At 48.5% G+C, this 24,738-nt stretch overlaps 9 protein-coding genes across 9 annotated transcripts; 4 read left to right on the top strand and 5 right to left on the bottom strand.

Moving 5' to 3' along the window:
* Positions 1-2,339: 2,339 nt before the first annotated feature.
* On the top strand, positions 2,340-3,520 carry VTN77DRAFT_932 (uncharacterized protein; the record flags this gene model as incomplete). Its single annotated transcript, XM_069425915.1, has 3 exons — positions 2,340-2,454; positions 2,521-2,675; positions 2,735-3,520. The coding sequence occupies 3 exons, from the start codon at positions 2,340-2,342 to the stop codon at positions 3,518-3,520; spliced, it is 1,056 nt and encodes a 351-aa protein (XP_069273215.1).
* Positions 3,521-3,700: 180 nt separating this feature from the next.
* Positions 3,701-4,831, bottom strand: VTN77DRAFT_931 (uncharacterized protein; the record flags this gene model as incomplete). Its single annotated transcript, XM_069425904.1, has 2 exons — positions 3,701-4,378; positions 4,445-4,831. The coding sequence occupies 2 exons, from the start codon at positions 4,829-4,831 to the stop codon at positions 3,701-3,703; spliced, it is 1,065 nt and encodes a 354-aa protein (XP_069273214.1).
* A 1,340-nt stretch (positions 4,832-6,171) lies between these two features.
* On the bottom strand, positions 6,172-7,148 carry VTN77DRAFT_930 (uncharacterized protein; the record flags this gene model as incomplete). The annotated part of the gene is made up of 3 exons (XM_069425893.1): positions 6,172-6,587; positions 6,668-6,731; positions 6,825-7,148. The coding sequence occupies 3 exons, from the start codon at positions 7,146-7,148 to the stop codon at positions 6,172-6,174; spliced, it is 804 nt and encodes a 267-aa protein (XP_069273213.1).
* Positions 7,149-10,019: 2,871 nt separating this feature from the next.
* VTN77DRAFT_929 (uncharacterized protein) lies at positions 10,020-11,303 on the top strand (the record flags this gene model as incomplete). The annotated part of the gene is made up of 1 exon (XM_069425881.1): positions 10,020-11,303. One exon carries the CDS (start codon positions 10,020-10,022, stop codon positions 11,301-11,303), a length of 1,284 nt encoding a protein of 427 aa, XP_069273212.1.
* Positions 11,304-12,085: 782 nt separating this feature from the next.
* VTN77DRAFT_928 (uncharacterized protein) lies at positions 12,086-13,239 on the bottom strand (the record flags this gene model as incomplete). The annotated part of the gene is made up of 4 exons (XM_069425870.1): positions 12,086-12,352; positions 12,407-12,610; positions 12,764-13,011; positions 13,191-13,239. 4 exons carry the CDS (start codon positions 13,237-13,239, stop codon positions 12,086-12,088), a joined length of 768 nt encoding a protein of 255 aa, XP_069273211.1.
* Positions 13,240-16,391: 3,152 nt separating this feature from the next.
* VTN77DRAFT_927 (uncharacterized protein) lies at positions 16,392-17,838 on the bottom strand (the record flags this gene model as incomplete). Its single annotated transcript, XM_069425859.1, has 6 exons — positions 16,392-16,770; positions 16,828-17,303; positions 17,369-17,436; positions 17,492-17,528; positions 17,588-17,607; positions 17,664-17,838. The coding sequence occupies 6 exons, from the start codon at positions 17,836-17,838 to the stop codon at positions 16,392-16,394; spliced, it is 1,155 nt and encodes a 384-aa protein (XP_069273210.1).
* Positions 17,839-18,207: 369 nt separating this feature from the next.
* On the top strand, positions 18,208-18,784 carry VTN77DRAFT_926 (uncharacterized protein; the record flags this gene model as incomplete). The annotated part of the gene is made up of 3 exons (XM_069425848.1): positions 18,208-18,339; positions 18,427-18,602; positions 18,676-18,784. The coding sequence occupies 3 exons, from the start codon at positions 18,208-18,210 to the stop codon at positions 18,782-18,784; spliced, it is 417 nt and encodes a 138-aa protein (XP_069273209.1).
* Positions 18,785-19,257: 473 nt separating this feature from the next.
* VTN77DRAFT_925 (uncharacterized protein) lies at positions 19,258-20,454 on the bottom strand (the record flags this gene model as incomplete). Its single annotated transcript, XM_069425837.1, has 5 exons — positions 19,258-19,391; positions 19,446-19,515; positions 19,572-19,894; positions 19,960-20,115; positions 20,163-20,454. 5 exons carry the CDS (start codon positions 20,452-20,454, stop codon positions 19,258-19,260), a joined length of 975 nt encoding a protein of 324 aa, XP_069273208.1.
* Positions 20,455-21,463: 1,009 nt separating this feature from the next.
* On the top strand, positions 21,464-23,432 carry VTN77DRAFT_924 (uncharacterized protein; the record flags this gene model as incomplete). Its single annotated transcript, XM_069425826.1, has 8 exons — positions 21,464-21,535; positions 21,593-21,867; positions 21,918-22,467; positions 22,529-22,616; positions 22,667-22,865; positions 22,923-23,023; positions 23,085-23,183; positions 23,239-23,432. The coding sequence occupies 8 exons, from the start codon at positions 21,464-21,466 to the stop codon at positions 23,430-23,432; spliced, it is 1,578 nt and encodes a 525-aa protein (XP_069273207.1).
* Between the last annotated feature and the right edge of the window lie 1,306 nt (positions 23,433-24,738).

The following is a 24,738-nucleotide window of genomic DNA, read 5'->3' as shown; positions in this document are numbered from 1 at the left end:
TATATTAATATTTCTGGATAAATGACAAACAGCCATAAGTACCTATATTTTAACTATTCGGAAGTAGAAGTCAATCAATCAGTCAAATATCTGTATCGTATCTGTGGTTTCAATGTCTACATATCCCGACACACACTGGACGGAAACGTTTCGTAGAGATGCCAGCTACTCTCAACCAAATATAGCACAAGTCAAACTCATTCCCAGATTCTTGGCGATGGCTACTCTGCTTAGTGGTTGTCTGGTCATGACTGACGTAGAGGGTCCGGTGTAGACATCGGAATAACGTGATCAGTCACTTCGTCTAGAGGTAACAACGGGACGAAAATCACGTGTTATTTTTTTGTCCCATTTTTTTTTATAAATGTTTCTTCCCCAGGACGTGTGTTTTATCAGGTAATAATAGAGTACAGTCGTCAGTAATTCCGATGGGGAAAAAGACACAGAGGCACATATACGGCGCCCTGGCGTCGCAGCAGTCCGTCGCTGTCGACTCGCCAGCGTATAGTCGAGATCATGTCGTCTCTCTGGGTAGGCGGCTCTTGTAGGGCTGGGATCTTTTCGCGAAGCCATGGGAGCAGCCTCGCATAGAAGGCACGGGCCTTGACTTCCTTCCATTTGGGGTGATCAGGGCTCTCCATATACTGTGCAAAAACTTCCTCAAATTTGGTATAGAAGCTCTGAGTGTGACGCAATTCAAGGAATTTGACTGCTGCAGTTCCACACCGGGCCCCATGGCAATTGCCATTGAGAGATCAATAATGCTGTCAAGGCGACCCAGAAGCGCTCATTAATACGTAAGGTGAGGTATGGAGCTCGTGCAGTGGGAAAGTAACATTTGTACCGCTATATATTTAGTGATGATAAAAAAGATGGCAAGTTATCGTATGTGGTCAGAGTGGATAACATTGTAAGTAGGTTTTCTAGACGGGTGCTGACTATAACTACCATATATCTACTGTATACACTTTACGAATATAATTGTAGCAGATGAATTTGATCAATTTTTCTTGTAAAATTAACTGTGCTTCAATCTGTTGCTAAGCAACCTCCTACTTAAAAAAAAAAGAGAGAGAGAGAGAAGGAAAGAGAAGATGGACCCAGGCGGATCGGGTACGGTACCCGATTACCTATTACGGAAACTTTCATCCGAAGCCCGTTCGGAATTCGGCAGGTTGATCGATCAATCCATCCTAATTGGATCGCTATAAGGATACAATCGAGCAATAATATTAATCAGCAGTAAGCCACACAATGTATGTAGTGTACCTACCTAAGATACAACCTACCAATGACGATGGAGATGTCTTAAAACTTTCTTTGCGGGTTGAGCTGCCTGGATTTTCTACCCCTGTTATCTTGCAGCTTTCAGGTGCATTAGTGGGGGTGCGAACCCCGCATTATTTACCTACCTACCTAGGTACGTCGCAGACCTTTGGAATCTACGTCTATACATGGTAGGAATAAATCAAGTCAACTGTGAAAGGGTTATATGATTTATAAAAATAATAAATAATCAATAGAGGAGATAGAGCTTTCAATTAGTTACTTGAGATTATTTATTCCTTTTTTTTTGTTTGTCGTTACTCTGTTTTTTTTTTCTAGTTCTTAGCTAGTTAAATAGAATTATGTGACGCAACAGCGGGGCACAATGTCGTGGGTTTGGTTGGAGAGGGGTAAAAACGATTACACTTCCAATCCAACCAAGGTTCCAAGTGAGTCAGTTCCAGGCACATTCTATTTCGATCATTTTCCATTTTAAGGAGCTGCTAACTAACTAACTTACGAACTAACTTGTGAGGTAACTTCAACTGCAAGGTTCCAAGGTTCTCTTATCAATGCCAGTTCCCGCGGTACAGGATGCAGGGGTTGGGATTGGTTCGGATTCTTTTCTTTCTGTCTGTCTTCAAGATGGCTCACCCCATTGAATGCCTTCTGAACAATGTATCAGAGTACTTGTGTGACAGTGTACAGACGTACTCTTTCTACAGTGAATGGTGCCTCTCTCACACTACTACCTCGGAGATACTCCGTATGGACTTCTCTGCCGACACTCCGCAGGTCTGGTTCCTCTGTGGAGAGATTGTTACCTATTTAGCCCCGCTTCAAATATCAATCTGCTAACTAAACTGTGGATCCTACCTGTCAGGGAATTAATGGTGCAATCTACGCCAGTGCTGACTAGGTAGGTAGGTAGCTGTCTCCTACCCAGCTAGCTCGAGAGTTGCCTACGTCAAGGATTCCTATTTATTCAGCGTCGAGCCCACTCTCTTCTCCTCATCGATACGTCCCACGCTGGCCATTCTGACGCAAGAACTGAACTGACGGAGTCGTACAACATGGCAGACAAAAACCTCCCTCCGATGGAGTACCGGTTCCTGGGCCGGACTGGGCTCCTCGTCTCGGTCATCTCCCTGGGAGGGTGGCTCACGTACGGTGGACACGTTGGAGATGGTGCGTATACACACCCATCAAAAAGAGCTAGATGGCAATGACTGACTACTGACGTGATTACGACAGAAAGAACATTCGAATGCATGAAGGCCGCCTACGACGCCGGAATCAACTTCTTCGACACTGCAGAGGGTTACGCTGGCGGCCAGTCTGAGATCGTCATGGGCAAGGCCATCAAGAAGTTTGGATGGAAGCGGCAGGATCTGGTTATCTCGACCAAGGTATGGACACTTGAATCAGATCGCATCAGCTGAGACATGCTGACACCTGACGGCTACAGATCTACCACGGCCAGGCCAACGCCAGAGACCCCAACAACCCGATCAACAACAAAGGCCTCTCTCGCAAACATATCATCGAAGGCTTGGACCTCTCCCTCAAGCGTCTGGACCTGGACTACGTTGATGTCGTCTACGCCCACCGGCCTGACCGCCACACCCCCATGGAAGAGGTCGTCCGTGCTTTCAACCACGTTATCAACACCGGCAAGGCCTTTTACTGGGGGACGTCAGAGTGGACGGCCAGTGAAATTGCCGAAGCCTGGCGCATCGCCGACAGGCTGGGTCTGATTGGCCCTGTCGTCGAGCAGCCGCAGTACAACCTGCTGACACGCGAACGCGTCGAAGGAGAGTACCGATGGCTGTACGAGGCGCACGGGCTCGGCCTGACCGTGTTCTCGCCCCTGAAGCAGGGTATCCTGACCGGGAAATACAACGACCAGCCCGCACCCCCGCCCGGAAGCCGTCTGGCCGAGGACAAGGGCCAGTTCACGACGAATTTCGCCAAGACGTTCGGTGACGAGACGTGGCAGAAGAATCTTGCCATTGTGGCGCGGTTGAAGCCCATCGCGGAGGAGCTGCAGGCGACCCTCGCACAGCTGGCTCTGGCGTGGGCGCTGAAGAACCCCAACGTGTCGTCGCTGATCACGGGGGCGTCGCGGCCGGAGCAGATCTACGAGAACGTGCGCGCCCTGGAGGTGGCCAAGAAGCTGACCCCGGAGATTCTGGAGAGGATCGAGGAGGTGCTTCAGAACAAGCCGAAGGCGGAGCCGCTGCGATTTTCGTAGTCATCAGTCCTGGTAGAGTTAGTATTCGAGTGCAGGAGCTTTTTGTTTCTTTTCTTCTGTTTTCTTCTTCTCTTCCTCTTTCTTTTCTTTTCTCTCCTTCCAATGGTTTCGGAAGATATACACAATGCAGAAGAAATCCTAGATCGGAAGACATACAAATACATACAGAAATAAATCACGCTAGTCATCATTGATATACCTGTCGTACACATCAGCGTAGAACTTTCGCCCCACATCTCTGTGACTGCGAATTTTGGTCCGGAGCTGCGACTCGCCCCAGGTGTCGTATTTCCCTCTGAGAAAGGGCGAGTCAATCTGCGCTTCTTCGGATTCGTCCTCTTGCTGGAAATGCTCCTGAAAATGTCCCTTCAACGTCTCCACCGCTTCAGCCTTAGTAAGACTGCCGCGCACGCCCTGGAAGAAAGGCACACTGAACCGATCGTGCGGACCAGACAGTACGCGATGGACGGTCGCTTTACACACCCCGTTGGTCACGACCTCAAAGGCCTGGCCGATGTTGACGACAAACGTGCCCGGGATGGCGGGGACGTCGATCCATTCGCCGTGCCGGTTGAGGGCTTGTAGGCCTTTGACTTCGGGTGGTGAGGCTTGTAACAGGAACGTCCACCATCCGGAGGAGTCTTTGTGCGGGCCGACTCCTTGTGAAGTATCTTCTTCTGATGACGCCGGATAATGGACCAGCTTGAGACGGTGCTGATCAGACAGGAAGGGGAAGAACGTCTCCGACGGCAGGGACAGCGCCTCGGCCACTAGAAGGAGGAATCGCTCGCCGAGGGCCGTGAGTTCGCGAATATATGTCTCGACGATGGGGCGGAGGGCAGGGTAGTGAGATGGCCACTGTGGAGGTAGTATAACAGAAGCATGAATATAAATCCACGTCTCATCTTCAATCAGCAAACTCACCTGATTCGGCCCCTTCAGCCTCTCATACAGCGGAATGCCGCTTCCAGGTTTCCATCTTTCTTCTAATTCAGTCGCAAACTCGACCTGTTCCCTCCGATCGGTCTTGCCGGCCGTCATCTCGGCGCCGACGCTGCTGTAGCCCAGAAAGTGCGGCGAATTGCACAGCGCGATCTCCTCTTTTGCATCGGGGGGCAGGGCGAAAAGCCGTGGCAACGAGTGGACCAGATCGGTAATCACCTTGTCGGGAACGCCATGGTTGGACACGTACAGGAAGCCGACGGAGGTGAGGGCGTGGTGGAGTTGGCGGAGGAGCTGATCGCGTGTGGTAGGGGACGAGGCGAGGGAGAGGTCGATGATGGGGATGGAGGTGAAGGCGTGGGAGGGCATATCGGGCTCAATTAGCTTATAGGATAGTCATGTCATTGTATTTGATTGTTGAAGAAGGTTATGGTTATATGGACAAGTTGAAGTCTGTCAGTAGTGGTCCAGGTCAGTCGGTGCGGGGTACCTAGATTGTTCCACTGCCGATAAGATAGATGATGTGCTTGTCTCCACAATAGTGATCATTATTGTTAGCAACTCAGTTCAGGTGATTAGAACTGTGCACTTTGCCCAATACTGTGTTTATTTTGATAACAATTAGTCTGTAAGACGGGGAAGATCCCCAGCGGAGAAGAAGAAAATCCATGTGGGAAAGTGTCATTACCTAATTAGGCACCGTGTGTTACGGGAGCATTGGGGTTTTTGAAAACCGTTGATCAACAGTTTAGAAATGATTTATTGTTGCCGCGTCCGGCAACGCTCAGTGAGGGAATTACTAGAAAGGGAAAGAATGAAGCCGTTGAGAACCCTTATATTGAACCTCTCTACTAGACAACTTGGTGGTGAGAAAGGAAGTAGGAGGAGGTTTGGGGCGCACAGGCCAACGGAGCTGACTAAGCGTGTGGCCGGGAAGCCGGCTACACCGAGATTTATTCGACTATTTAAAAAATAATGTCAAAATTAAATTTATAAAAAAAAATCTCATTCCTAAACTGTGCCTAAAAAATTAAATATTTACTAAAGAAATAGTAGTTATAAATAGACTAAGATTTATTTAAAAAAGTACCGGTTTCTTTTTTCTTTTTTTACATGAAGCTGGATTCAAACTACCTTTGCAATTATCTCCAGAATACATCATGAGATTATTCCTTTACGAAGAAGATCAGGCTTACTAGACCATTCAAACGCCCTAATATTTGAGGTTGTGGGTGGAGAGATACTGTAAAGGCATATTTGCGACAGACAATTCTCCTATAATCCAAGCGTTTTTTCTAGAATCTAATGTCTCTCCCTAGAATCCAACGATTCTCTATAGAATTAACATTTCTTGTAACTAACATTTCTATAAAAAGATTTATGGTAGTTATCTGTTAGATAACAATTACTTTATCATTTTAAATGTTTGCCACAATAAAGTAGTTGAAAAATCATGATACATGTGATAAACCGTTTTTTAAAACACCTGTGGTCCTGTATGGCCTCATCAAGTGTAATTTCTCACTTCATAGGAGTTCACCAGGATTAAGGACGGAGTTTCCCTCCCTTCCAATACGCCATTGATTCTCTATCCTATTCTGCCCTAGGTAATTGGGCAGGAGCTTCGGCATTTAATTTGCTCCCATCCTGTCCCACTTCATACTTCAAAGATTCCTTAAATTTCCTTTTTTTCGTGGTTAGACCTTACGCTACATGTTGTCCGCAGCATCTGCAGCATCTTGCTTCACCTGCCCATTGACTTGTTCGCTCAGTTCGCGAAAGCGCTGTTTCCAAAATTGCCATCTGTCCAGGGAGAGACCAGCATTCCCATTATAGAGCGGTCCCCCCAAGGTCGATTGCGATCCTTCACTGCCGAAGTCTCCATTCGCGCACTGCTTGAATAAGACCTCATGACTATGTATGATCCATTCGGAAGCCGTTGCGACCGCACAGTCCAGAACGGGGCCTGGAGGGTTCTGTTGTTCAAGAGCATCGCGCATTGTCCAGATGGCAAAATTCGTCCATTGGACCAAGCCTGTCCTCATCATGCGAGCCGCAAAGGAGTTCAGACTTCGCCACTCGGCTGCAGATTCCTGGGACACAGTTTCCGCATCTGATGTTGGCGCTGTATGTATGTAGCTTCAATCGTCAGCGAACTCTTCCAGCGATGGCAATGACGATATGGCAGGAAATGTGGAGTATTACGTGCCCAGGCTTCTCTCATGCTCGCGCCCAAGAGAGGAAGGTCATTCCAGATGCGCGTTTCAACCTGTTAATGTGCACATATCAGTAAAAACAGCATGCTGACATAGAAACGCCATGACTTTGCAGCGAAGAATGGACACGGAGCAGATCAACATACTCCCCACAGTTTGATCACCACAGGCGGGAACTGTGTCAGTTCTACGATCACCTGAACGAGTCTCTGCTGCGCTGGATGGTCGTGAGGAATCTGCTTGGCAACGTGGATGAAAGTATCCCATATGGCCCACAAGAACCCTTCCACCTTATCGACATCATGCGTGTCCAGTCGATCTAAATCTTTAAGCGGGAGAAGTTGATTGATGCGGCTGGCAACATCAACGGCTGAGAGAGCGCTGCTCGGTTGGACAAAGTCGTTCAGGATGAGAAAGCCGGCATCATCGCCCAGATCAGGTGATCCATGGCGTAGCGACAGACGTGCCATAGGCAAAGATAATGACAGAGTCGTGTCTGATGGATAGCGTGTGGAGACGAGAAATGCGAGAAGAAGCTGCAGCTCAGCAGGACGATGTGCGACCCTGGCAGGGAGAGCGATAGAAAAAGACTTCCTGCAGAGTGATTTATTCGGGCTGCGGGAAGTTCAGCCGCTGTCGAAGCGGGGTTGCTCAGAGCCTCATCTCTCATCATGTTTTTGATTCTCCCTTGCTATTATTACTTGAGATGGGGCATCTCAACATGCCTTCAATCCACCTTGAGAGAGTTGATCATCTCGTCTCTTGCTACCTCCCATGATGCAGTTATATGATGTTGGCGCAACCGTCTCCAACAGTGGAATAACAGGTTCCGAAGTGGTCGGTTACTATGTTAGCTGCATGGATATTGGACCAATTACTCTAGAGCAACAAAGAGCAAGGCTGGAGATTAGCCATCCATTGGAGAGAGCGGTCTAGTAAAAGCAGGCCTTGCAGCCTTGCATTTGGTTGCGTTGTCAGCACCCCTCATCTCTGCACCTTACCTATGGGTTTGGCCTTGTGACCAAATGCTCCAAAACTGACTAGGCAGTGGTTATTTGCGGACTTCCAATGTACCGAGATACTTGGCCAATCACTCCAGGGCATTCCTGGCTGGTGATAAGATGTGCAAATCAACATACCATCTCTGCTTGTGTCTATCTCTGCAATCTTGCGTGCGAGGAGAGGTCACGATTTCCAATGCCGTCCCAGCAAGATAAAAAAAAGGAAAATACTTCCATCAAAGACCGCCCAGCCAGATACAGATAGTGAAAGATCCAGAACAAAGTCAGGCCCGGCACCTGAAAATTGGGCAAGAGTCCATCAAGCCAATACATTATTAACAAAGTCAAACCCCACACTAATGTCTACTTCGAACTCGGAGATCAGACAATCGTCCCTACAACGCAAGTGGATGAGCAACTTCGCAGCGCTCCTTCGCCGGTACCTGGGCGGGACAAGAAAGATCGTAGACGGTACCCACACCAGTTTCACGACCACGAGAAACTTTTTCGTGGCAAGCAGAGAGAAAAGGGTCTGCATGAGTATGTGTTCACGCCTCCTGGAGAGACTCCATTTAACCATACTGCTCGAGCGGGTCCAGGAAACTGTCCGGGAGCTCTCCGCATGGTCACAGACAGCAACAAGACTCGCCAAGGGATGCTAGTCCACCCCCACCCTCACGACAATCGCTTCGAACGTATCCCTGTCGAGCAGGAAAAAGACATTCGAAGGAGACAGGCCACAGGGACGGACAGACAAAGAACAAAAACAGGTTAGAAAGAGAGAGTTTTTTTTTTGTAATTCAATCATTCAAGCTGTGTGAAGGTGGTTTGTTCAGGTTAGGTTGGGGATAATATTGATTTATTTTTATAATAACTAGACTCATCCTCTGAAACTGATCTATCGTTAGTACGCCGTGGGGATCGGGAGAGGTGAAGGTTGACAAGGTTTTAGGCATTCCCTAGCGCATGTGGTTTCGTCCTTGAAAATTGATGTGGAATTTCAGGATTTATTTGGCATTCTTCGCGCCGTTTGATGCCCAGTTTTGCAGTGTAGTATGCAGTCCAGCCAGTTCAGAATGGTGCAGAGAGGCAACGGATTGCTTCAGCAGGACCAGCTGGACATCCCAAGTATACACAACCCCCAAGATCTTGCCTAGCAGGTCGTACTTTGATCTGGACGGAGTACGAAGTACCTAGACTGTGATATATCGCCTATCCTCTTGGCTGGTGAAATGGATTGAGCTGAACCCTATACCGGCTACAGTCCTGTCGGCATTACAATAAATAATATGAAAGTCGTGGCCAGTTTTGGACCCTATAATATAATAATCCTTCCCAACAGTCATTCATAAGTAAAGATAGAGCATACATATAGCTATAAAATAGGAAAAGCTTGTGTACGAAGAACAGCTCATTTAATTTTGAGAACGATCATGGTTGTTAAGTTCAATAGTGTATGTACATAGAGATTTCGAGCCATGCACTTTGATACCATATTATAAAGGTATACTAGCCATAGATCGGAAAGGCAGGAACCAAAAGGCTAATAATATCCTGACAATAGCCATGGCGACACCGAGCTTTTTTTTTTGGAAGGCAGCATGAAGCGACGCTGTACCTTGCTGACATAGGCATAGAACAACCTAAAGCAGACATAGTCTGTCTCCTGCACTCACATGTTGGTGTTTGCCCATATAAATTTTGCCAGCTCTACGCCAGCACAACTGACACCACAGCCTCAACTCACTATTACATTCTATCTACGCAGAAAAAAGGCTACAAACTGACTTGACAACATGTGAGAGGTACCAATACATATGAACTCCCTGGCACTGATGTAGAATAACTTTATGAAACTGATAGTTGCACTTCCAGACGACCGATATGAAGGCAGACAAAGCCATCCTAAATCATGGTTTGCTGTGGAGTAAAATAGGCGACCCACACATACATTTCTTTGTCTTCTCTGGTCGCTTAGCAGCAGGTTGATCCATCAGTTGCTGCTACTCATTCCTCTACGCTTTGTAATACGCTCATTCTTCAACTGTACTGACGGTAAGTTCCGTGGATGGAGACCAGGTATTGAAGAGATTTGCAGATGTTGACGGGGATTTCCGAACATAGAGATGAAAGAACTTCCATTGTGGAGAGTAGGTTGTCGGAACAGACCTTCCTTTATTTCCTGCATAGATAGCCTTTCCTTTATTTCCTTCTCCAGTTTTGGTTTCCTATATTTAGGTAACCAGATGAGGCTCTTCTTCGCTTTTGCCTGTTCCATGACATCAACTTCAAAACAATATTCAGAAAAGACAAGTTTTACACGGAAAACATGTCGAAAACATGTCTCTTCAATCTATTGTCATTGTCGTCTTGATGGGCTCGATTGCCTGGTCCTTCTATTTCTATACAGAACTTGACAAGCATGAACCCTTTCCTGATCGGATCAGTGATCCTAATATCTGCCGATTACTGATAGCTGGACGCCCGCTGGGTGCAAATAAGCGCAATCAACTACCTCCGCTGTTATCAAGGGCGCTGCCAAATCAGCGACTCCGAATCGCTTTTGGAATCGATAATGCGTTTACCAGCGATGATAAGGGACATGTGGTGCACTTTGTCAGCCGAGCGAAACATTTGATCAATCTCAGTTCTGCGGAATGGATCAGTCTATCTAGGTTTGTTCAGTGCGCAAGCAGAGACTTGTTGGATTGCCTGAGAACAGACGACTCTCCCGAGATCCGAGTAAAGCTTACAAGCGTGATACAAGTCGTGTCGCTGCGGGCGGTGTTGCGGATACTGTTTGAACTGGGGAAAGACGACGAAGTCAGAGAAAATGGTGTTGTTGGAGATAGTCATCCTCTCTTGATGCTCGCTGAAGCAATCAACAACGTGTGGATAGCATCAAAAAGGGGGAATGCAGTACCCCGATTCGAAGAGAACTATGACCTTCAAGAGAGCTTACGTGCCGTCTTCCCAGGTCACAATATTTTAACGCCACGGGAAAATCCATTGAACCTGATCCTGCCCGCTTTTGAGACGCTATGGCGTATCACCTTGAGGACATTTATCGAGACCAGATTTGCGACCGGTCGTCACCATCCAGAATGGCAGGCTATCCTTGTTGCATTCGCGCAAACGCCGACGGAGGAGCAATTTAAACTTAGGAGCACTGGAGACGGCAACATATCCGCTGAATTTCTCGTTTTGGAAGCTCTTCGTCTCTACCCGCCGACAAGACGGGTGCATCGTGCCTACAGATGGTCCACACTCGACAAGCATGTAGACATTGCCGCTGATCTGGAGGCATGTCATACGGCCGCTGATATCTGGGGATCCAATTCGACAGCATTCAACCCGGGCAGATGGAACAACATGACAAGGGAGCAACGGAATGCATTCTTGCCATTTGGAAGTACGCCATTTATTTGCCCTGCCAGTTCGGTTTTTGGGCCAAGGATGATCGCCTTACTCGTTGGAGCGCTATGCAGTGAGATGCAAGGAGATTGGAAGCTAGAGTCGAATGAAGGCGAAGTGATGAAGGATTTGGTTTCTGGGAAGAGGTTGAGTGCAGAGAGAGAGGCATATGGTGAGGTGTTTCTCGTTGGGAAGAGAGACAGGATGTAAATAATGTTGAGTTGAATACTATAAAGGGTGGGTAAATATTGCCTGAGGATGATCTGAATCAAGATTAAATACGGTAGCGCAGGACTACTCTCCAGGAGAGAAACCAGTAAGCCTGGACATATAATTGCTGTTGTATTTTCTTTTTTTTTTCTTTTTCTTTTTTTGGGACCATTTATCTTTTACTCTTTTCCCCCTGGCTTTCCATCAAGGGAATGGGAAAGAGATAGGGTGATGCAGATGTAGTTGGATGAAAGCAGCAGTCTAGGATAGGAGAAGCAATAGGAGAGCAAAAGCAAAGCCAAGGTATAGATACATACCAGGTAGAATACATAATAAGCCCGTTTAAGTATAGTCAGAGAAAGCAAGAAATGAGGCAGAAGAAGAGGAAGAGAACAAGTACACAAGCTAAGGTCCGGACCAGCTTCTTCAATAAATACATGCAATTATTAGCCTCCCATGTCTGGCGATTGATTGATTCCCCGGTATGTAATTATCCTTCCTGACAATTCGTCCACAGGAACCGCCCTCTCCACCCTCTCCTGTACTATCAGGCAGGCATCATCGAAAGTTGTCTGAACGATGCTGCTGGACAAGTATTGGATGTGCACCTGTCATGCAGCGAGGCATGAGAGGGCGCAGGTGAGTTGAAGGCAGCAGGAGAGGGAATGGAGTAAAGATGACTCTCAGCGAGCAGAGCGTCGACATATCAGTTGGAAAATATTATTGGAAAATATTAATTTCGAAGCCTACCTAAATTCGGAGTTGCTGCGTCGATATCACATTTAGATACACTTCCCCCCATCGACAATCATATCCGTCCCGTTAATGAACTTCCCCTCGTCGCTGGCCAGGAACAGACACATGTTGGCCACGTCCTCGACTTCCGTCAACCGGCCCAGGGGCACATTGAAGACGAACTTGGCCCGGTTCTCGGGCGTGTCTTCCATCCCGGTAAAAGTCGAGAAGAGCCCTGTCGCGCAGAGCAGCGGGCAGACGCTGTTGACGCGGATGTTGTGCGGGCCGAATTCGGCGGCGAGGCCTTTCGTTGCCTGCATAACCCGTTAGAAGGGGGGGAAATGATTTAAATGAAATGGACTACTTACGTTAGAAACAGCCCCCTTAGACGCATTGTACCAGACCAGACCCGGTCGTGGTCGTGATGCGCCCGTCGAGGAGATGTTGATCATCGATCCGCCCTGGCCTTGCTCGATCATACGAGGCATGAAGTACTGCGTTGCCAGGAAAATGCTCTTGACATTGACGTTGAAGACGCGTTCCCATTCTGCTTCGGTGACTTCGGGGGTGGGCTAGAAAACCGTCAGTTTGTCGTCCATTACTCAGTCATCTTTGTTGATGCAATGCATATTCCTTCAATTTCGTCGAAACTCCGAGAGGATATCCCCGTTCACCGGCACGGAAACAGTATGACCACCGTCCGTGAATCGTTGGTTGATACTGACCTTATTCCGATACGACGTCCCCGCATTATTCACCAATATGTCAAGCCGACCAAACTTGGAAAACGCTAGGTCAATGACGACCTTCCAGTCTTCGGCGCTGGTGACGTCTTGTTTCTGAAAGACGAGATTCTCCGGATTGCTTGCTGCCACCTTCTCGCCGGCCTCGACGTTGATGTCGGTCAGGATGACCTTGGCGCCTTCCTGGCCGAAGCGCGTGGCGATGGCGGCGCCGAAGCCTGATCCTCCTCCTGTTGGAGTAGTCAGTATGTATATGAAGTGTTTTTTTTTTCTTTTTCTTCTTCGTTGCGTTGTTGATTTTATTCTCCCCTCTCCCGCTTTTCCCCCGGATTAAAGCCCTTCCGATCAAAGACATAATCAACAAGAACTTGGAAGAGAGTAAATTTACAGGAATGGATCTCCTACATACCAGTGACAATGGCGACTTTACCGGCCAGCCGGGTCCCTTGCTGAGACATCTTCGTATGTTGGTTGTTGGAGTGTGAATAATAATCCTGTACGAAAAGAAGGCAGTGAACGGAGTTTCAGAAGTTGCAAGGAGATCCCCCGCGCAGAATTGCTGGAGAGTTAATAGCACTGTTCGATTGCCGAGCAGCTTGCTGTCTTGGTGCGGGGGAGTAAGAATATAGTTCGAGTAGCACAGTTCTAGAGCGACTACCAACCTTGATTGGGGGTATACCCCACGAGGGGAGAGAACACCGGGGAAGCAAGACAGAGTTCTGCTTCGGAGCAAATCCCGATATTAGGTATTTCTTTCCTGGGAGTATTATGGACGCCTTCCCTCTTAAATTTATGACTTTATTACTATTATTATTATTCATGTCGGGGAGAGAGAGCTCAGTAGTCATTAATATCACCTGCTATACATGTAGAAGTACTCTACTCTGTAAGTACTCCGTACCCAAGTACCTACTACAGCTAGCCTCAAAGCTGGTATATTATGCCCATTATGGCAATCGGCTTACATCCCATTTTTTAGAACTCACACTAGCGGATCCGTAGCGATGGACCGCGCACGAACTGTTCTGATCTGGGACACTCAATCAGTGACTAGGTCATTAAATAGTGCGTATGCAGGAGGAATAATCATGGCAATAGTTGATAATGACCACCTCACGTGTAGATCTACTGTGGAGTAGCATACATACATAGTTGCTTATTAGCATAGGCACAGAAACAGATGAACAACAGCGGAATCGTTCCAACCATAACCAACCTAGGTTTCTGATCGTCATTTATTAATAACATTAATATTGTCATTATTACAGGCTCTGAGCAAAATTGTCGTAGGGAACTTGGCTAGTTCACCTGCTACTTTAGTCTACTGGCCATGGCGTGTTCAACACTATAGAAGATACTCCGTATACTCCCTCCGTAGATAGCTAGCTACCTAGGTGGTTTTGTACCCTGGCTAAGTTAAATAAATTCTAACTAAGCTATTTTGTTCTGTATGGCAAAGGGCGCTAAAACGAGAATTTTTGCTCAGAGGCTGTGGTCAGGTTTGGCAAGATTAGTGACGCAAGACATCATGCAGCAAATAAGAAGTTAAGAACAGATCTAGTGAAGACCTCCTGCCGGGAATTCCGGTCCAAGGGTCGAATCATCTTTCCGTTTGCTGAATACACTGCAATCGTTGGGAAATTATCTACCTCAACGAGCGAGGTGAAACCCCACCTGTTTTTATTACCTTTTAGTTTCAGTCCCTGATGATAGCGCCACAGCCACAAAAGGCGGGAACAAGGGCAAGAACACCTCAGACTGACGGCTCTCTACGGAGTACTAGAAGGCGGTTTAAGAAAAAAAACTACGAACAAAGAAAAAAAAAAGGTTCGACATCCCTGACAGTAATGACAGTCACAACCAATGGTAGCAGCTTGTCCCGTAATCGCTACCCATGCAAGCTGCATCCACAACGGCTGTTAATTACTTCCCAGACAGGGATTACTTTGCAGGTAGGTGCATTACCACTAGTTCGAATCGTGATTGATCGCCCTTCCCAATACGGAGTAGATAATGACGCGTATTACTCTGTACCCCGTGATTGCACACACGACACTGGACCGTCATAATCCCTGCAATAATCTCGCAACCTGACAGGGTCCTGTAGGTACCTACCTAGGTAGCAAGGGTCCACAAGCACCAACGGAATCTTATTCTGGGCTATTCCTTACCTGGGTAAGGATGAACACCAGGGTAGGTAAATGCCTAGGTAGTTTCGTAGCTTAGCAGCTGCATGCATTGTTGCCATTCGGGCTGTAACTAGCAGGGTGTATTAGCTGCAGCTGCAGGGGTCACCCAGCGGTTTGGATTCGAACCGAACTGAGCCGAACCGAACTAAACCGCGCAACTAGGTATGGTACTGGTCTGTCTAGTCTCGAGTCTCGTCTTGCCTCGTCTCACCTCGACTCTCTGGTAGTTACTTAGTCTGTTATCTACGGCAGTTAGTTACGAATTACGCAATCAAATCAAAGCAAAGCAAATAAAATAAAAGCCAATCTGATACGGGAGTCCGGAGTACTGCCGAGGCCCGAACGAAGGCCCGTTCCGAATCAGGGGTAAACACGGAATACTAAAAAGTTTAAAAACTAAGAACTAACCGTGAGCCTGCAAGCCTGGAAATTAAGTTAATTAAATGAACAGAACAGTGGTCGGGGCCAAGTGGAGAACTGCAGAGTTTGGGCCGGCTCGGGCCACCCGTTCCGTCCCAAGGTTCTGCAGAGCGAACGGTATCGATATCGTTTACGTGAGAACTCACAGAACCATGCTATGGTCAGACTCTGCTGTGCAGTAGCCACTGTCTACTATCCAGTGTCAAGTTTCACGTTTCAAGTTTCGACACGGTCCGTCGGCCGCCTATCTCGTGTACAGTGGAGTACCCTGTGCCTGTGCCATAGGCTGCATGATAGAGGATACTGCCACCAGGAGTGCAGGACCCGGGTGAATGGACCAGGTCCAGCCTGCATACTATTAGTAATGAACTAGAATGAACGGGAGGAAGCTAGAGTCAGTCTGACCCTCCGGAAGAGGTGTGAGGTATTATTACTCTCTATTGTCCCGTCTGGCTTCGTTCGACGCTTGGTTGGCCTCCCAGCCTCGGTAGGGATGTTAGCTGAACAATCAAGATACGAATTCCATACTTGAAAACAAAAGAAAGGCGTAATGATGAAGAAGTGATTTTTTTTTACGCTTGATTCTGTACTCTGTACACCGTAACATTCGATACGTTAGCTTTTTTGGAAAGAAAAAAAAAGGAATGGTCACGCCAGAAGAAAAACCGTAGCCCTAGCCCCAAGGTTGCCGGCACAAATTCCGCCTCATAAAAAACCCTTATTTTCTTAGAAAAAAAAAAGACACCTCCAACCAAAAACCAGTATGAATACATGAAGGGGGGGGGGGGTATTAAAGGAAATAAACAAAAGGAATGAACCACCCAGGCACATAATAATGGAATAGAAGAAAAGGCGATTTCACCATCATAGCACCTCTTAGACGTCGCTCCACATGTGGAAGAGATAGATAGATAGGAGTGTGCCACGCCATATGAGCAGGGTAAATACCTTCGTATCGTATAATAAAAGCTAGGAAAAACGCAGACGTGCGTGTGTGAGGATCACTTTCTCTCGGAGTACGTCGTCGACACATCCACCGTCTTCATGATGCCAATCCCGTCGAACGACCCCCGGCGATGACGCTGCGAGCCCTGATCGGCGTCACCCTGGATGGAGGTCTCGACCCCGGGCTCGCCCTGGGCATGCGAGATGAGAATGTCCTGGTCGGACCCGACTTCGGTGATGCTCATGCGGTGTCGACTCCCTTTCGTGGTGTCCATGCGGCCTTGGCTCTTCATCATCTTGCTCGCCCTGCTCAACTCGTAGTGCTGCGAGGAAGAGGTGGCTTTGTTGTCAGAGTATTCGCGGACGTAGGAGAATATGAGGGCGGAGAGGGCGGGAAGACAGGCGCAGATGATGCCGATGCTGATCTCGGCGTTGCTGCAGCAGACAGAGCATTAGTACCTAGTAATTTCTTTGCGGAATCGTGCCACCTACCCAAACATGTTGATGCGCATGAAATCATACGTCGAATCGGACGAATTTCCGTACCTGACGATGAACGCCAACCGGACGATACTGGAGGCGACGGCGAGTCCACCCGCACCGAGAATCCCCATCACGCGCAGCTTCTTCCTCATGGCCATCTGCAGACTCAGTGTCAACGGCAACGGGAGGACCAGGATGGTCAGGTCGCTGATGACGCTGATGACTGCGTCAGCCAGGATGATCGACCCCTCGTTGAGACAGGAGCCTCCGACCGAGGGGCCCATCCAGAACCGGGAGATGGGCGTGCAGATGCGGGTCTTGACGATGATGGCGGGGATGTAATATGCTAGCATGATGCCAAGGAGGATGTAGATGAAACGGATTGCCTTTTTATAAGGAGCGAAGACTCTGGTCATGATCCAGAGGATGGAGATCTTGGTAAGGAAGGCAGTTGGGCCGTACATGACCATCGTGACGTATACGGTCTGCACAGTTAGCATTGTTGAGTGGACATTCAAACTCTCAAAACTGATACTGATGCTCTACAAACCTTGTTGAAAGGAATCACATTTGCAGGTGGAACATCCTGGATATGGAGACCTCCGCCAAAATGGCCCACTAGGAGACGACGTCAATGGAAATCAAATACTCATTGCAATGCGAGTATACTCACTGATCAGAGAGATGACAGAGTAGCACATCCCGAGGATCTAGATGAATGTTAATGAAATATTCTCTCTTGGTTGAATGGTACACGTGGGAAACTCACGTATGCACCCAGACAGAACCCTAGAATCAATCCGTTAGTATTGCAAGAAAAGAGTCCTTCTACTCGACAAACTTACAGTCCTCAACAGCAAATCCATTGAGAACCCTCAGACGAGCATACACCCGCAGAAAGAAAAAGATGGTCATGAAGACCAGACACAGCGACTGGGTAACATAGTTGATGACATGCACTGAGCGATCCACATGCTGTGAAGGTGGCGAGTCTGCTGCGAGTACTTCGGTGGCTTCCATTGTGGTTGACAGCAGGCGCATACATGTACAGACCCCTCGACCGCGTGCCGCTGGTCGAAAGACATGTACGGAGTATGTATATGCAGAGTGCTCCGTAGATCTACTGTGGAGGACGTGGAATAATAATATTCACAGGCATGGAGTATAGACGGGAGCAGAGTATAATTCCAAACTAGGCTAGGCGTGATGACATACATCTGCCTGCAGGAGTCTGTGCCTACCCCTGACGGATCGGGATCCGAACCGCAGGGACGAGTCTCAGTCACAGCCTACGTTGTTTTCTATTTGACGACATGCTGGTGATCGTCGTCAACTGGGATAATAATGCATTACATTATGCATGCTATAGACAGGACACGACGGTTCACCATGCTGAGACAGTTGCCACTCCCTGCAGGTACCAAGGATCAGGTACGAGTACGGAGTACCAGGGATCAGGTAGCTATCCAAGGATTGGGCACTGGCCGAGACTCGAACTTACTGCAGAAGACTCCATCCTATGTAAGAAATTAGGTTGCGACGACAGCGGGCCCGCTGAAGCTTAAACACAGCCATCCCATCCCAATGCGGAATGTCTAACCGGGATAGGCGATGATCGACAGGCGCCGGGCCGCGTCCTGGGGAAAGCGCCAATCGAGTCGTTCAGAGTTCGTTCTTGCAGGTGCGCACGGGCAGGTCCCCACTTTCCGGCCTCCTCGTGCCTTCCTTCCCAGGTTGTGGGGACCAAAGACCCTATTGGAACCAGGTAGCTCTTTCCGTGTTTGGTAAGTTGCCCCCGGCCCGGTTAGCGCGAACCTTGTGCACCTTGTGATCGTCTTACGAGGATTGTTAATGAAGGTGCGTGCAGGCACGCGGAATCTTTCACCAGCCTGGTAAATGGTATGGCAAGGCGACGGACGCTTGCCGAGGGAGCGAACCCGATGGAAACGTGGAGGAATCCGTCTGACGAGCAGCAGGATCTTCGTCACGCCTTTGTTTTTTTTTTTGCTTTTTTCTCCTTAGTCTCCGCACATCCTCGGTTGAAGTCGGAATACGGGAAATACCTGGTCAGGTACGGAGAACCCTGGACCCTACCTGCACAATCTCTATTGACGCGTACAGACTGCTCCGTATGGTCCATCTTCCGCGGAAGAAGGCGAAGTGGCCCATCCCGGCGGGTCGTCAGTTCCTGACGTCTATGACAAGTCTTCTTCTCTTCCAATCGTTTTCCGTTTCAGATCGCTGTCTTGATACTCTTTGATGGGAAATCATCATTCCCGTAAGGCCTGACTGCTTGCTAATACACCTGACGATGCTGTGGCAGATCCTGGTAATTGCCTGAATTATATCGAAGTGACAGTATGCCTGTGAACGCTGATCCTACGTATATGTATGTATGTATGTATGTATGTACAGCTCTAGCTGGCAACTGCCGACTGCTTAGAAAATGGCCATAATGTTCGGAGGCGAGGACACGCCACCAGGCATATTGAAAGGCGTCGACGCCACAAAAAACGTCCATCGTTGCAGTTCAGCGCACATCCGTGATAGCGCTTCGAGATCGAACATTTCCCCTGTGGAATGGCATCGTTAACTAAGGCCTGGTGCGTACTATCAGATTACCTTACCAATTGGCATTCCCCATCCTGCAATGATATACTCGTGCAGGAACAGATCCGGATTTACGGGTGGGTAGACCTGTTCGTCTCAGTGAGTATGACTCTGAACAATGGTTAGATGATATATAAACTTACCTCCCAGCTGATGGCGTCTCCGGCAACGGCCGCAAAGCCTGTATCCCACAACCAGCGGAGAACGTCCATCGTCGCTTCGACTCCGGCATGCTGGGGTTTAGGGTTCTGGGAGTACTCCCGCTTCTGCTCTTCAGTCATGACAGTATCCCACTCCTTGGTGACCCCAATGCGGATGAGAAGGATGTCACCCTTCTGGAACGTGATGTTGCATTCTTTGGCAATTTCCAGGATGTCCGTCAGTTTGATCTGATGCTGGGAGAACGTCGTATATTTGATCCCTCGCTTCTCCGCCCAGGCGGCGTAGTCAATCAACACACCACGACCTGTCAAAGAATAAGATTTCAGAACTTGGCCTGAAGAGGGCCGGCAAGTGCGGGTCAACTCATACCTGCTATTCCTTCTTTCGCCCAATGCTGCAGGCCAATTCGGTCATTCTTTCGGTCATTGATCTCTTCTGCGGTCGTTCCGCCATAGAAGACCCTCTTGGTTTGGCCGGGCACCGTTTGCGAGAAATGGCGCAGCCCATCCCATTGACTGCTTTGCTCTGGATATCTATCAGCAAAAGTCACCAACGGAGCTGTTCAGACATACGGGGATTGAAGGTGTAAATATCATCATAGGCAATGCCGCCCAGCAGAGGAACAATCTTATGCTCGCAGGGCGTCCGTCCCAGCCCTGGGTAGTCCAGCTTCGTCAGATCCCAGTTCATGGTCACCCGGCGACCAGTCTTGATCTCGCTGGCTGCTGCACGGGCCACCAGTTCGGGGGTCAGGATGGCCAGCTTTCCCAGGCCTTCCTCATGGCTGCCCGGCTTGCCCACCCATACCTGCTTGGGATTGGGGAGCTCATCGAAGGGAATGTCAAAGGGAGATTTGTCAGCCATGGTAGTTGTCAAGCAGTATCGTAACAAGTTTCTCTTTGTTGGAGTCGTCGTCTTGTGGATAAGTACCTACACGCGACGAAAAGATTGTCAATGGCGCAACGAATGGCTGATAAGCAACGGACCGGGGAAGATGTCAAGCTGTGTGTTCCGAGTGACGCATGATATGACAATATTAATCTATCGGCGATTAAACAGTCTCAGGTGCTGCTCAGCCTGTTCTTTGCGTGAATATCCGCGGCCAGGTCCCCGGCAACCTGGCTGCGGCGGAATTCAACACACTTGTGCCTGGATTAGTGATGATAGACTTGAAGAGACTAATCGTAAACTAATCTGCTCAACACAGGCGTGGTTTGCAAGCCATTCGAATGCCGTGATTGCTGACTGGATGGAGCGGGGAAGTGTGGCGCGAGACCGCGCGGCGCACTAGCAGACCCTTGCAAACTCTTTTCTTGTTCACTTCCTCTTTCATTTCCGCACGCGATACTCCACATTTCTGCTGGACAACGAATGACTGCCCAGGTCGATGCAGGCTCGGAGGGAATCCAAAGGCAATTCTTACTTCGTTTCCTGTCGAGTGTGGATCACCCTCTAGCTGCGCCAATAGTCATCAACGCTGACTGTGCACAGACGGCATCAAAGAATTCTGCTGATTATCAAACTATGCATAGTTCCTCAACAGACAAGAGCTTGCCTTCCCCGGAGAGGAATATGGAATCGATAGCCCGGGAAATGGTCTCGACAGCTGCAAGCTACGCCGGTATCAAAAATGTGGCAACCTTTGTACTACACAATGCGCTAGACTCGGTACTTAGGGAGCTACCTTGGTGCCACCCTCTGTCACGTCGGCGATGCGGTGACGAGACTGCAGCGCGCAGGCTCGCTGAACTTCTTAATACTGTCTGATTTCTTTTCTTCACGCAAATCCCAGTTGCCTACGCATTCGATTCCCTGTCGTATCCCGCAGGAATAGTGGCTGTCTCTGCGAGACGCTGACAATTGGGACGGCAAGATGGGTGACTTCGGCTCTCAGACCAGCTTCTACAGCAGGCTGGTCATTGTCTTCGTGGCAATTGGATCTATGGTGAGTGGTTCATCTGGAAATCGATCACTACTGGTATGTATATGCCTGACAACGCAGACCTACGGTTATTGCGCATCGATTATCGGCAGCACAATTGGCCAGCCGGGCTGGTATTCGTACTTCAATCTCCCTCAGGAGGGCGAACCTGGATACGCTTCAATTACAACACCGGCCATCTCCACTGCCAATGGCGTCTTCAGCGCCGGAGGAGCCGTGGGCTGCCTCTTCATCATGTGGTCCTGCGACTACTTCGGCCGCAAAGTCAACATCCAGCTGGGCGCGTTTTTCAGCGTTCTGGGAGGAGCGCTCCAGGCAGGTGCAGCGAATTTGAAGTGCGTGTGTTGACCCTCGACTTGACGGAGAGTACCACTGACTTCCGCAGGATGTTCCAAGCCGGTCGGTTCATTTGCGGCTTGGGCATTGGAATTCTCGTCACCGTCTGTCCGATGTACCTGTCCGAGTTGTCGAGTCCCTACCGCCGCGGCTGGCTGGTTGGGCATCATGCCATCTTCCTCGTCTTTGGCTACATGCTTTCAAGCTGGGTGGGCTTTGGCTGCTACTTTGCGGAGAACACGATGCCTTCATTTGCCTGGAGATTCCCCCTGGCGCTGCAATGCCTGCCGCCGCTCGTCCTGCTGTTGGGATCTCCGTGGCTGCCGCGTTCACCTCGGTGGCTGATCTCCAAAGGCAAGCTGGAGGAGGCGCAGAAGGTGCTGAAGCGCCTGCGCCAGTCTCCCGATGACCCCAACGACCTGGTGGCCAAAGAGGAGTTCTACCAGACCAAGGAGCAGCTTCAACTCGAGGCGCAGAAGCTGGCTGCAACCGGCCACAGCGTCTGGACGGCGGTGTGGAGGATCAAGTCCTACAGAAAGCGAATGATCCTCGGCTTCTTGACGCAGTGGGGAGCTGAGTTCGGTGGTCCACTGATTATTGTATGTGAGATGAGACGCCAGTGGAAGTAACGCCAGTGGAACTTTTGCTGACAGCCTGCAGAACAACTACGCTGTGCTGTTGTACGAGAACCTCGGCATGACTGGCAGCATGCCGCTGCTGTTGAGTGCGCTGTGGCTGACTACGGCGGGTATGTATTATGAAATTTTCTGGATGAGCACGAGCTTATGATTGCGTCAGGTCTCATCTACAACCCGCTTGGCTCCTGGCTGCACGACAAGGTGAACTCCCGCCGAGGCATGTTCATGACCGGCTTTGTTGGAATCATCATCACTACGTCTTGCCTCTCCGCGATGACGGCCGAGTATGCGGGCACGAAGAATCGGGCCGGTAACGCCATGGGCATTTTCTTCATCTTCCTCTACCTCGCTTTCCAGGGGTGAGTTGACCTTACCTTGCTGTCTGTGGATGTTGATGGAACTGACGTCCTATTCAGCACCTGCTGTGACACCACCATGTATCTCTACGTGTCCGAGATTTTCCCTACTGAGATTCGTCCGATTGGAATGGGATTCTCTCTGTTTGGGCAGTTTGCAGGTGTGTTTCCAGAGGCCTTTTTCAATGTGTTTTTGAAAAGACATGTCCTAACACGCAACAGCAACCATTATCCTCCTGCAGACTGCGCCCATTGGCTTCAATAACGTCGGCTGGAAGTACTACCTCCTCATCATCTGCTGGTCTGTTGTTTTCCTTCCAGGTATGACTCCCCCAGGCTCTATTCAAAAAAAAAATATCTCTAACATTCTTACCAGTGATCTACTTCTTCTTCCCCGAAACCGCCCGTCTCTCCTTGGAAGAAATCGCAAAGAAGTTCGGCGAAGACGTCGCCGTGCACGTCACCGACGCTACCGAGGAACAAAGACGGGAGCTGGAGAAGCAGCTGGCCGAGTCTGAGCGGGCGAGTGAGGAGCATCCGACCGAGGAGACTGTGGCCAAGGCTGTTTAAAAACGATAAACTCATCTGATGGAAACGTGAACGTGAACGTGAAACGGTGAGAAGCTTCTCTTTTACGCACGACTCGTCTACGTTATGCTATATGCTATACTCTACGCTACGTATCGTCCTTGCTTATCGGCATGATCTAATGTCTATCTACACCATACCAACTCGTGGTCCAGAAGGGGGAAAGCGCCTGTTAATAATTTGAAATGAAGGGGGCCCATCCAGTTTTTAGCTGACGAAATTTATGTATGCATGTATGTACACCTGCACGCATTCTTTAGATAACGACACTCTTTATGTCTCTCGCTCACTCTCTCTCTTTCCTTTTTCCCCTTCTTTATATTTATCTTCCTCTCTTAGTTTCCGTATTGTACTGTACAATCTAGCTATCAAGATTAGAATAATTAGATATAATATCTCAGACTCCATAGGGGAAATAAATCCTTTTCCCCCACTTTGTTCTCAGGAGGACCAAATCCAGCAGTCTTTGCAGAATGATGAGGTCACAGCCTTTGTGTCAGCGCCTCGGAGTGAGTCCTTGGTAATTGTGATCTTACCTGTGAAACAAAGCAAATACCTAAGACCCTAAGACAAACGAGATTGAAGCTGATCAGCCAGATTATTTTTTTTTTAAAAAAAAAAATAGCATATTTTCTTATCTTATACATCTTTTCTAATCATCGGCGTTTCCCTCTGTCATGCTAGGAGTTCCAGTCTAGTCGAAATTCAATGATCTTTACTCTCTTCGTCGACACAATGCACTCCCCAATATCAATCTGGGCAGGGTCTTGAACGGTTGAACTTATATATCGATGATTTCTCAACAAGAATTAGATATTAAGGGTAGTGATATATTTCTTTTTGTCTTTAGTTTATAAAATGATCAAACCAAATTTTTATGTAGAAAAATCTTTTTTTTTTGGTCTTAAAAATATATATTATTTAAGGTCGAAGGAGACAAAAATATTAATATATATGCATGTATAAAACAAATAGAGAAATCCAAAAATCTTGTATTTTTGTAGGTAGAAATATGCCTGTCTATAAAACATTTTTATTATTTTAATAATAAAAAAAAGGGTTATCATTNGATGCCTGTTCAGAGGAGGATATAGAAAGGGAGGCTTCATGGATCCAAGAATCTATGACAGCAGTCCTGAACCGTTTCGCCAAACCAATACGGGTATGTCCCTACTCAAAACGCTGGTGGCAAGCAGAAATCAAGCTGGCCCGAGGGGCATATGCCCAGGCAAGGCGGGCATGGCAGACAGGGACCTTAGGGGATAGGGAACATCGAGAAGCCCGGAAC

The sequence above is a fragment of the Rasamsonia byssochlamydoides genome, assembly GCF_041956645.1.
Source record: "Rasamsonia byssochlamydoides strain NRRL 3658 unplaced genomic scaffold VTN77scaffold_110, whole genome shotgun sequence".
Lineage (NCBI taxonomy): Eukaryota > Fungi > Ascomycota > Eurotiomycetes > Eurotiales > Trichocomaceae > Rasamsonia > Rasamsonia byssochlamydoides.
Note: the sequence above shows the minus strand (reverse complement) of the source record. Positions and strands in the feature narration are given on the sequence as shown.